This window comes from Struthio camelus, chromosome Z, assembly GCF_040807025.1.
Source record: "Struthio camelus isolate bStrCam1 chromosome Z, bStrCam1.hap1, whole genome shotgun sequence".
In the NCBI taxonomy this organism is placed as follows: domain Eukaryota; kingdom Metazoa; phylum Chordata; class Aves; order Struthioniformes; family Struthionidae; genus Struthio; species Struthio camelus.
In genome coordinates, this window is record NC_090982.1 from 85,948,757 (window position 1) to 85,961,926 (window position 13,170).

The window sequence follows — 13,170 nt, forward strand, 5'->3', positions numbered from 1 at the left end:
AAACTTGTAGCATCTTTGTTAATACATGAAATTATCCAAAGCATCAACAGTGAAATAACTCAACTTGCATTTTTACTTAAGAGAAAATGTCTTAGAGAAAACGTTTGGGTATTACAAGTCAAATTTATTTTTAAATCCCTGCTATTTTACAATTCCTGCACGGCATCTATAATTCTGCATCAGGAACAAAGATTTTAGAGTGCCATTTTGCGCTGATGCGCTGATGGAGTCTCACTATTGTTCTGTATAATCAGAACCGACAAGGCATATCGAAAAAAGGCAGTTCTCTAATTTATCATCTAGTGCCATCCATGACAATTTGCTGAATTTGAGGGAAAAGTTTTATCATTCCCATGCTTGAAAAGTGACATACACGCTGCGTTACTGAAACAACGGGTGTCAGGGAAGTATTAGAAGCTGACACATAAGGCAACTTATATCTCTGCACCAATTCCAAATAGGCGGCAGAAGCGTATGGAAGCTTTGTGAACCGTAGCTCACAGCTCTTATGTCACAGCTTTGCGAAAGGACGAACACATTTTCATCCTGACACAGAAAGCATTTCAAACTTCCAAAGGCCACGCGTTAACTCCAGAAGTTGCGCTCAGTCGCTGACGACAAATCAAGTATGCCGAATCAAAACAAACTCCCATTATTAAATCCCCATTTCGACCGCATTTTTGCGGGCACATAGCACGGATGCCGTACAGACACAAAGCATCCCCGTAGCCCTTTTTCACGTTTTCCATCTGTTGACTCAAAGCATGCAAAGGTCAGTCACGGAGCATGCAGCATGCAGTAAAGGGAGAGCAGAGGTTAATAACCTGGAAGCATAGGCTCTGAGAATGTGAGAGCAAGTTAAAGACAAGAGCTCCTCTCCATTGTCACTGAGGCTCGAGAAGCAATGCTGCAGCGTAGAGCAGTGCGAGGGGGGGAAATACAGTTTGTCCAAGACATAGACATATCTCCGCAAGTGGCGGCAGGTATAACTGAAAGACAAGGGTAAAGGGAGAAAAAACAGAGAGAGAGAGAGAGAGAGAGAGAGAGGTATTTTCCTTTAGGAAAGCTAATTCAATTGAACGTCCACAGAGGTTTTTGTGCCAAGAGTCAAAGGGAGAGGCCTAAGTAAGCAATGCAGCAGGTCGACATGAAATAACAGTTTCAAAAGACAGCAAGAACCGTTAGCCAGCGGCCGTACACTGAATCGGTCAGGACTGCAAAGGGATTTTGCCAAGCCTCACGCATTAGAGAAGTAATTGGGCTTTTTCTGTTTTTGATATTATTTAGATGCATTTTTACCTCTCTCAATTTGCCGTGGAAAGATGAATGTACGAGTCTGGTTTACAAAGTTTCCCATTAAAAATTGGGAGTATTCACAAAATGCAACTGACTCATGGAAGTCTGACATCTCACTTCAGGGGGAAAAAAAAAATCATATAGAATTACTGATTATTGTGAAATGCTCTGTAACCTTCAATCCCACAAGCAGACTGTCCCAGTAGTTAATTCGAGTTCTTAAAACATTGTGCTTAATCACAACAGAGTTACACACTTAAGACCTGGTCACCTCTTTCTTGAAAAAGCTTTTACCATCGTCTTCATGGGAAAACTCTGGAGTAATCATGAAAATATTTAACTTTCATCCTAACTAACATTGAACGCTCTTGAGTAAGACACCATACTGCCTGCGCCACTGACACACAGAACGTCCTCCCTCCCACTCACAGTGTAATGGGGAGCAAACTAATCAGGGCAGTTAATAGTTAAACAGTGATGCAGTCTACCACAGGCAAAGCACATACATCATATAACCCCACAAGTACATTATTATGAGTTCTGTAGAGAAAATGCTTCATCGCATAATAAAGTAGTGTACAGTACGCATGGGTGGTAGCTCAGTTCACGTGAGGAACTCTACCCAGAGGACTGACGGTGGCAAACCCTCCAGAAAGTACCCTAAACAGACTAATATTTCTGATAAAAAGCAATCAGTGAAGAAATCTCTTTTAGTCAGGAAAGCTTTCAAAATCTGGTACATCACAAACATTGAAAAGCGCTCCGCATGCTTGGTAGAAACTTGCTTATTGAAATATTTTTATTGTCATTTAATGGATTATGTTTTAAACCCTCTTCTGCTCGGGAAAAGCCACTCTTGGATCCTCCCTTTCCAGAGTATCTCAGACTTAGACTGCGCCTTCCTAAAAAACACGGGGTGAGACACCTGCCACAGAAACAAGGCAGCAGAGCGATGCTCTAAGCAGAGAGATCAGTCTGGGTCTCTCTTCACTACGGACATACAGCTGGAGAGCTAAGGTAGTTAAGCTTGCTAAGGGCAAAGAAGTTACCATTGTGGAGAGCGGAAGTGATTCTTGAAACGTAGCCTCTTCCCATGACTTTGGAGTGAAGCAGCAAGAATCTGGGCTCTAGTCTGTAACCCCCTCACCAAATCCAGAAACTGCCATTTCATAGTTTTGTAGGTTAAAACTTGACCGGTAAGTTATTTACCTCAACTGTCTCCATTTTGCAGGCGTTATCCACTGTAAAGCCTCTACTGGACATAGGTGGGGCCACAATACTCCTTCAGGAGATCAAATCATTTCTCTACCCTGGACAAAGAGCAGGACAGCAGAGACCCGCTATTGCCTCATCCTGGATGCAATCAGTGAAGCTCTAAGCCCAAGACTTTATCACAGCGACTGTCTTTGTTTGGCTTACTTTAAATAGCTTTCACTCCAGGGTTAAAATAATTACTTACCATTGCTCTGAAACTTGAGAAATACACAATTCTTTTTGGCAGTTCATTTGCAGAAATACTAATTTTCAGAAGAGGAAGCAGCTGCAAGGAGGCAATTTCTGAAGCCACAAGGACTTTTGTGACTGCAGCTGTAAACGTTATCAGCAGACTATGAGCTGGGTGAGCTGTCCCTTCACTCCACAGGCTGTGGATGGAGGGGACACATAATGGTATTTACAGACCCCTGAACCAGGGGGGAACCCTCAACATATGAGCCTGCTCTTCCAGCTACCCAGAGGTGGCAGAATTTTTTCCAGAACTAGATTAAAAGAGCATCTTTTAGCAGGATGCTGCTTTGAAGATGCAAATGAGTCCACTACTAGCATTCGTAAGTTGCTCTAATGTTTTACCACCCTCGTTGCTAGGAAATTGTAGCTTATTCCCCATTTGAACAGGTCTCCTCCCAGGTCTCCTTGATCTTGTCTGGCTTTTATCAACAAACTGAAAAAGCCCTCCGTTATCATTTATCTTTTTATGCTTAATTGATCAGGACTCTTCTCAGTCCTCTCACAGATACTAAGTCTCAGAGGCAGACTTGATCCCAGGAGCGTGGTGATGAGGACAAGAAGAGTACCCGACGAAAGGAGAAGGCACCCAGAAGTGGCGTGATCGGTCACGCTCGGTGTATCCTGCCTGTCCCCGCTGCAGCCTCCGCTCTGCCACCTCCCTTCCACGGTTTAAATATAGGGCTGGCCTTGCCCTCATTACTGAGAGTTGAACTTGTTTACTCAAAGGTGTGATTTTAAATTGATGCCAACAGCAACCCAATCCCAATCCAGGATAGCTTACACTGAGTCACAGAGGGAGCATCTCCGCTATTAAATATCCTGAACTAAATCTGAATAAAAACAAGGCTTATCTCATTCGGTAGATACGTACAATCATGGATCTTGAGTTTGAAACAAGACTTTGTTTGCCAGAAATTAATGTTCCAGCAGCTATTACAGCTATAGTTAAATATTACTGAAATTTTTGGTTCCAGTACGTTTCACCGGGCATACTACTTTTCCTTTACAGCAAAAGGCAATCTTTAACTACAATACAGGACCAAAGAGTTTGAAAAGAAAGACATTACAGGAAATTAAGATGATTATATATGGTAGACGGGGCGTGTGCGTATATATGCATATATATGTGTGTGTGTGTGCGTATATATGCATATATATGTGTGTGTGTGTGTGTGCGTGCGCACACATGCATATTACTTATATCTTTTGTTTACTCTGAGAACAGAACTTCAGCTCATACTTTTTACTAAAAGTACTTCTCCAGAAGAAGAATAGACTATCTCCTTCTTATAAAGAGTAAAAACATCCAACCAATGTTTTGAGTTCTGGTAACTAAACAGTAAAACCAACACAGAAAAGGCTCATTCGTGAACAGCAAAGGCAGCATCTTATTTGAATAAAAACATACCTAAAATAATTTCATGCTATAAAAGACAGCACTGAGAACCTGTCTGTGGACAGACCTGTGAACTACCTACTACTACCTTCTTTCTACTCAAGTTTCTGGCAACTGTGAAAAGATTTCCTCCCCTGATCCCAGCATTTTGTAATCTCGCCTAGAGGCAAGGAGGTGGCAGGGAGGAAGCTTCAGTACTGCTGGGCAAATGTGGCAAAAAATGAGAGGGGGAAAGACACAGGATAACAAAGGCTTCTCTTCCTTAGAAACCCTCAACATGTACTTCAGGCTAAACAGAAGCATCTTCAGACTATACTAAAAAAAAAAAAAACACTAATGAGGTTTTCATATATGTATTGGAATTTGATATCAAAGACCCTGAGGAGCTGCAGCTTAGCTCCGACCTGACCTGCTGCCCCTGGGATGGCAGAGTCTCACCTCGCATGAACCAGTGGCTTCCTGCAGCTTTCCTGGGTCTCCCTGAGGGTCTGGCAGTCCTCAGGGGACCTTCCATGAAACACTCAGGACTTTTGCCTTGCTGAGAAGAACCCCATAGCTCTGAACTTGAGTTTAACTCTTTTCAGCGTTGAACAAGATACATTTTCTTAAGCAAGACGAGCACCAAGGAAAACATGCAAAGCCACTTACATCCTTATTTATTTAAACCAGAAAGTGGGTATTTTCTACACTCAAGTCAACTGAAGTTTTCATATTAAATACAAAGACAAACTAATGGAACCAAGCCAATGCCTTTTTTTTTTTTTAACAATGCAGAAATGAAACAAATTGAGTATGGTGTAGAAGAGCAGTCAGTTAATACACAGTATCCACTAACCACTCCATAAATTCAATATACTCTGAAGCAACATACGCAGGATTCAAAAGAAAATAAATTCCCAATGCTAATATTTAAGTAATTGTTATTCATAATCTCTCAGTGCATGCCAGATTTTAAGACGACTATAAATCTTCAATATTATTCAGAAAAAGTAAGGTCTTCAAGACATACACGCCACATGCATTATCTCAGAGAAATTAGATTAATCTGCAGCCATAAAAAAGCCAATTCTGCTAAGCCTGATTAAATATTTGGGTCATATTGTTTCTGCAGCAGAACTTGAAAAGTACGCAAACAATGTCTTTTGCTACATGAAGAGGTTGAGGGAGTTATGCTGCAACACGACTCTACGGCAAAGCTAATACAAAAGCCTTTTTAAAAAAATAAACAGTGGAAGTATAAGCTAATAAACTTCAGTATGTGTCAGTCAGCTTCCAAACTACCTGTATATATGCAGGGAGACTGGGACTTACACTTAATGATACCTAAAGATGGGAATGGCTAATTTACACTCTGGCTAAAATATGAGCTCCTATTAATGTGACCTCCTATTTACATGGTATAAACAGCACAAAAGCAAACACATCAGCCTTCTTGACAATAGGAAAACACAGTGGCATAAATCAGAATTTTGGATAAAAGTTGCCATTCGTTTAGTACTCTTCCATTTACGGGGTAACAACACGTGGTACTGATGAACCACAACAGAAAGAACTCTATGAAAGCATTTGTTTGTTCAGGACCAAGAATACTATGAAAAACTGACAACCATGCATCAACAGAAAGGTGGACTGGTTTTTTGGGGGGTGGGGTGGGGTGGTGCCACTTTCTTAGCACAGGTAAGCTACTTAAGATGCTACAAAAGTTGGTACTGGGGATGCAGGAGATGACATTGAATGTTACAGTCAACAGTAAAGCATTCAAAACATTTCCTCCTTTTCCTGCCAATTTCTGTTAACAGTTTTTTCTTTTTATCTTAGAATCATAATTCAGGTTGAAAGAGACCTTGGGACATGTCTAGTCCAGCCCCCTGCTCCAAGTAGGGTCAGCTACGGGATCACACCAGGTTGCTCAAGGCTTTATCGCATTAAGTCTTGACAATCTGCAAGGATGGAGACTCCACAATCTCCCCAGAGCCCTGCTCCAGTACCAGACTGTCCTTACGGGGAAAAATTTTCCCCTTGTCTCAAGTCTAAATGTTGCCCTGTTTCAACTTCTGACCGCTCTCCCTTGCCATTGCACCACAGAATCACAGAACAGCTGAGGTTGGAAGGGACCTCGTCTAAGGAAGAGGCCTTTATACGGCCAAGCAAGCTGCTGGCCTTCTTGGCTGCCAGGGCACGTGGCTGGCTCCTGCTCAGCTTGCTGTCTGCTGAGACCTCCGGGACCATTTTGGCAGAGCTGCCCCCAGCCGGGCAGTCCCACCCCTACCATTGCAAGGGGCATTTCCAGCCCAGGGGTACCACTTGGCATTTGTCCCTGTTGACCTTCATGAGCTTCCCATTGGCCTTGTCTTCTAGCCAGCCTAGGCCCCTCTGAATGATGGCCCTGCCCTCCAGGGTAACGCCTGCTCCCCCAGAGCTGGGGATTACCCACAAACATGATGAAGGTACACTGTCTCCCCCTCCTGGTCACCCATAAAGGTATTAGACAGGACAGTTTCCAGCACAGATCCCTAAGGAAGTCCACTTGTAACTCCCATCCGGGTAGAGTATGAACCATTAACCCGATGATCCTGTCCGTTTTTCACCCATCTAGTTAGTCTACCCATCTAGTAGTCCACCCATCTAGACCATAACATCCCATACAAAGATGCTGAAGGAGACTGTTGTCAAAAGTCTTACTATAGCCAACATAGAAAACTTCCACCACTCTGCCCTTATCCGCATAACTGCAGTGATAAAATAACAAGGTAAGTCAGTCAAGCACAAATTGCTTCTGATAAATCTATGCTGGCTGTTACCAATTACTTTCTTCTCATTCATATGCTCAGAAATGGCTTCCAAGATGCCTTGGCTCTAGGATTTTCCCAGGGGTCAAAGTGAGGCTGCCCAGCCTGTAGTTCCCCAGATGTCCTTCTTGCTGCCTTTTCCCAGTCACTGGGGACCTTCCCTCTATGACTTTCCAAAAAATGACAGACAGTGCTCTTGAGATGGCACAGGTCAGCTCTCAGCACACTCAGATCCTGTGGACTCGTGTGTGTGTGTGAGTTCTTAAGTGATTCCTGACTTGATCCTACTTCACTACTGGTAGTTTCCACCCTCCTCGATCCTTGCCTAACTCTCCTAACTTCAAAAGCATGACTTAGCTTTCTAAAAACAAGGAAACAAAAACCTCATTCTTTCAGGCCTACTTTTCAGATACAAGTGACATAATCAGTAAATTTGTATCTTTTAGCATAGAGTCATGACAGGATTTTTGATCACATTATTGTGAAACAGCAGTTTGGAGGTCATAGGGTTAAAGGTGCCATAACAGCAAAGAACAGAGAAGCCTGAGAATTTTTTAAATAGTTAAGAAGCAATTATTTGTGATAATGCATCACAAGCATAAGTTCCCATGCCCTGAAGCAGCACTCTGTCACAGCACTGGCCACACGGGTTGTACACAAATGGCTTACAAGAAGAATATTATCTTTATGCATAGAAATATTTATTGTGAAGGGCAGCAAGGAAATGAAAAATAAACTTTGGAGATACCCTGATAGAGTCGATAGATTGAAAATTAAATGATAGATACATGAGATTCTTGTACAGAGAGGCCAAATTATCTCCGTACAAGTGAAGCTCTGTCAAAAAGAACAAAAGTTTGCATATTAGAACCAGACACAAGGAACTGAAGACCATACAAATAAAGACAGAAAGAGCTAGGAGGAAGGGCTGATACTGCACCTACGTCTGAGACAAAGAACAAAGGCTTTTATCCTGCAGATGCACCAGTTTTTGGAAGGCACCTATCCCTGGCAGCTTACAAAATGCTACTACTGGCATGTTGCTTTTGAAATGTTCTGTACTTTCATCCTTTGGCTAGACACTTGCAATAATTCATAAACTCTACAGAGGATTACGGGAGATGCCTACTACACTGGTATTCATAGACATCTGCATCCCTGCACAAGCCACAGGTCTGCGGCCTGTAGGAACCTGAACGTCCTTAGTCAGGAGACCAACAACTACCAACAAACAGTAAGAGAGGGCTCTCCGGCCTGGGCATGGCTTGTCTGAGCCGTCCTTCTTTTTCGCAACGTTACTCTAATCCTAGCCCAATGTAAATTGTGGTATTTGGAGAAAAACCTATTTGTGGACTCAAGAGCACAATTAACGAGTTATAGAAACGTGCCTCTACACAACTTCACAGCAAATAAATTTATTCACTGCAGAACTAAGTGTATTTACTTTACCTAAAACCCTGTTCTTTCCTAAACTTGCTGAAGGCCATTACCATTAAAAAAGTTGAGTCATTCAATAGTTACAAAGCCCTGATGCACGTTAAGGCTGTTAAATCCTGATTCTCTCTTTTGCGCCTATAGTTTCACCCTCCATTACAAGTGCCAGATGCTTTAAAGCGCAATATTCTTCCTGTGAGCCATGCAACTTACGGTGAAAGAACATGGTGGTGGGGAATGCCTTGCCTCAAGTACTTATAGACTCAGAAATTTCATAAACAATTATTCTGTCCTCCTAAAAGCAGTTAGCAAGCCTATTTGAAAACCCTTACTTAAGTGTGGGGTCTAAATTCAGAATTTCCTTGTGTGGTGTATGCCTATTTGAAAGGAAGCTTTCAAAAAGCTCTTGGAAGGGGACTGCTCTTTGGAAGGGATGGACACAGTTCATTTGGATATGCTATCAGTAGCTTGTTTATTTTCTTCTTCAGTAGTTACTCCCTCACTCATATCTATCCTGTTTCCACACATCTGAAGACAGAAATTAGTTCACAGAACTGCAAAGCTGTGGAGACAGATATATATAAACAACAATATTAGTTAAATGTGAAATAAGCAGCAGCCTTACAAGAAAAACAAAACAACAAACAAGTATGATTTAAAATCAATGATATATTTTGTTTCCTGCTCATCTCTACTTACAGTAATAATACAATTTTAGTTTGTCAAAGACAAATCCCTGTGACGTTATTCATGCATTTATTTAGATCATACTCCAAATTTTTCTCCAAAGAGAAAATTGCTAAAAAGGAATCTGTGCACGTTGCATCTGAGAGAAACAGTCAGTGAGCCAAATACCTTGCAACGGAAGACAAAAGACAGGTTCAAGCAAGCCATTATCTTGAGTCACCCCTTTATTTCTGTTACAGAACACCGTCCTATAAACACATTTCATTCAAAACAAACTGAGAAGACAAGACTGCAGTTCCTAAGGTTCTACTAGAATAACAAATAATAGTTTCTAAAAGACTATTCTTTATTTCCTCTTGCTTTTTTTCCTTTATCTCAGAAAATCTGGCACGGGGCAATTTGTTACTGCAGAACACACTTTTTAAAATGCAAAACTTGTAACACTGATACAAAAAATTAGAAGACATCAAATGAAAATAGCAGGTGCTAGACAAAAAAAAAAAGGAGGCAATTCTTAGCAGGCCCCACATTAGAGCATGGTGTACGCTGCCATGGATGGAGTGGGTGCTAGGAGTGCTTAGCTCGCTCAAACACCGACTCTGAAGGCAGGTAAAACCCCCACCAGCAAACTGCTGGAGCCTGGGAGACAAAACGGGGGAAGCGCCACTGCACACTTGAGCTCTCTATAGCCTTCCCACGCAGCCACCAGCAAACGCTACTAGAGGGCGGCTTCCAGGTTGCACTGGACTTCGTCTGACCTCAGAAAACTGGTCTTAAGACCACAGAGAAGTTCAAGGCTTTTATATCAAGTTTTTTTGGTTTTCCCTAAAGAGGTGGCAGGCAGGCTTTCTCATCCCCATGCCAAAAATGGTTTTGTACTCAAAACACTGGTATTTTTACATGATGCTTACACAGAGACTGTGCTCTGCAAAGGTAGGAATATCCAAGCACACAGGAGATCAAGTCACAAACTACTGCCCGTTTGTCCTTGAGATGCTTTTTGTCAGCTGAGGATATGGAAAGTGCAATCAACTTCTTTAAATCAGAATGGCAAAACAGTTCAATTTCCTTGGAAATAGGGGGGAAAAAAGTGAAGTAAATTTATGTATAGGCTTTTCTTCTGGAACTTACTAATGTCATATAGCAATTGCTAGCAATACCACATTTTGCTACAAATGAGTCTCCTTCCGTAAAATACATCACGCTTTTAATTGTCAGATTATTTTGAACACCACAGTACATTACCAAAGGTCAGTTTGTAAACTGTGGAAAAAAGAAAATGAAACCAAAAAATCCCTAATGCAATTCCATGGAAATTATTTTTCCTTTAAATATAAAATATAATTTTAATTATATTTTCCTAAAAATATAAAAATAAAATTTGATGCTTTCAAGTAACTGAAAACTTATAAAACTTAAGTGTCTCAGGTAAAGTAGACGCAGGAAATGTCTAACCCACATGGGTCTGAAACTGGAGATACCCTTTCTCTAGATTTCAAATAAGAAATGCCCCGACGCTTTCTTTACTCTATGAACACGTTATTTGAAATACTGTCTGCATCTTATTTGCACTAGGAAACCTATCTAAGTTTTTTCTGCTCTATAGATTTCAGAAATAAAATAAAATTAAAAATGACAGTTTCCCTTATCAGAGCTTGTTTAATCAATTACCAAGACCACTCATTATCTGCATGCTTTACTCTCTTCACTGATTCCAACTCAGAACAACAATAACAAATTTAGTGATGTGTACGTTATCTTCTACAAGCTGCCTCAGCGAGAATGGACAGAAGCTGCAACAACATGTGGACCTTTCGAGCATCTTGCACAAACCTCAGCAACCACCTCTCTTGCCTTTAAGTCTCAAAAACCAAAGCAAAAGTGATTAAAGCCTTTCTAAAATAATATTTTATTCTGTAATCTGTAACTGAGATAGAGGACATTCTGGGGGGCCCAGAGCACTCTCTGCAGTAGGGACAAGTGCCAGGGTCGATCCTAGCTCTGCCCACGGAGCTGGGATCTGAACACCAGGTATCCGTGAAGGACTAACAATCTCAGTTTACTCTGCAAATCCACCTGTAAAACAACACTAGAAGAGCCTCACAGGAAAAATTAGTTCACGTGGTATATCTCCACAAATTTAATAGGGAACAACAGCAATAATTCAAGATAGAGAAAATTTAAAATGGGTTACAGGAGATTAACAGTGGCCAAAACGCTACAGGTGACAAACAGTAAGTGACAGGCAAAAGGCAGGGAAGAGATGGGTTGGCAGGCTAGCCTTTCAAGACAAATGAGAGAGGCAGTATTAAGGAAGTTTTTCCCCAAATATTTCTTCCTCTCCATAGCAACAGACGTGCAAGACAAACAGTTTTAAAAACTGTAAGGTTTCATCAAAAAAAGTCTCCTATTTGAAGACTATTATCAAATTGCACTGTTTCCAGAGAGTCATGTGGAGCAGTTATCACAAAGCAGTTATCACTCTTACAAGTCAGGAGAGACATGCAAAGTGGTCAGGGGCAACAGAAGTATATTATCCAAAGCTGAGATTTTAGCAAATCTGGATGAGGAGAAAAAAAAAAAAAAAACACACAACAACTTTCAGAGCTAGGACAGTCAGCAATTAACAGCCATGTTTTTAAGGCATACTCTACCATAATACGCAGAAGAGTGGGTAACACCATGCAGTGCCAACAAGCCCTTCCTGGGCTTGCCCCAGGACACGCTGCATCTCCGGTCTTTTATATGAAAAGAACCGGAGAGAAAAGCAAGTTTGCTCAAGCCCCCTCTGCAAGCTGGTGCAGAAGTAGACGTGGAAAGTAGACATTGCCATGAGCCCACTAGGCTACACCACTGCAAAATCCCGGCCCAGTACAACTCCCATCCCAATCGCACGCTGCATCCCTTCCAGAGCGAGAGGAACGATTCAGAAGCTAGGCATTTGCTGGGATATATTCTAGTGCTTTGCATAGATCCAACCTATCTCCAAATAAAGCCATCAGTCTGTCCATCTGGGAAACCTCCATGAGTGTGAGCTCGAGGATGCCGGGCTCAGAGCACCTCTAATGGTATGTGGCGTTCGACTGCTTACACCAGATGGATAGCGAGGGTATTAATGTCCTACCAGGTGCCCACTAAGGATCCCCAGCAGGTTCAACGAGGCTTAAACCAAGTTCAATGATATTTCCATGTTGGAAACAGCTGATATCAGCCTAAAACCTCACCTCCATATGTTACACACAGACAAACAGATCAACCACATGTAGTACTCACTTCTCTTTCTGTTGATACAGTTAAAGCAGCATGGAACAGTATTTTAATACACCTGAGCACAACTACACTCAATGCACAGTAACAAAGAACACTTCATTTGTTTCAAAAATTAACTTAATTACATTTCTGTTTTGCTAAGTCATGTCAATAAAAGGACATTTGCTGCCAATATTCTCTTTTCCTTTATCTTAACAATTCTCTCCTCATTTTGTCACAGCCTTTTCTGCTAATTGCAATGACACTTCCCAATTTTGGAATGGCTGATCAGCTTATAAGCTTCCCCACAGCTAATCTAGGTCAGCAAGAAACTAATAAGGCCAGCATATGTTACACCCTGGACATCTCTGTACATTGTTTCTGTACCCCAACAAACGCCTCTCCAGAGATTCTGGAAACTCCTTACGTATAAGAAGCATCAATGACACAGTGGATAATAAAGAGCATGAGAAGCAATGGCAAATAGAGCAGTGTGTCTGTGCCAGTGAACAGCTCATGAAAGAGCAAGCCAAAACTACTAAAAAGCCAAGGCTGAACAGTCGATACAAAAATCTCTTCAAGTATCCTGCTGTGCACGCAACTACTAACAGTCCGCAGAGAAAAAAATCAAGTTTAGACTCACTGGCTTAGAACTGTTTAATCTTCCATTCCCAAAGTATCCTCTCTCAAACACTGCTCGAACATGGCAATATCAGGAAGGCCCTTTTCCGAAAAGCCATTTTCAGAACATCTCTTGGAACATTCAATAAAAATGGGATTATCATTTTTGTAACATACTGCACTGTGTGTGTG

General features: G+C 41.5%; 1 protein-coding gene across 5 annotated transcripts in view; it reads right to left on the minus strand.

Moving 5' to 3' along the window:
- DYM (dymeclin) overlaps positions 1-13,170 on the minus strand; it is a 231,340-nt gene that overhangs the window by 94,584 nt on the left and 123,586 nt on the right. For 3 of the 5 annotated variants that reach the window (XM_068928620.1, XM_068928621.1, XM_068928622.1), the window contains one exon: positions 825-989. The exons of the other annotated variants lie outside the window; for them this stretch is intronic. In XM_068928620.1, the coding sequence (XP_068784721.1) occupies positions 825-989 (165 nt within the window). The remainder of the gene's footprint in view (positions 1-824; positions 990-13,170) is intronic. 5 annotated transcript variants of the gene reach the window in all.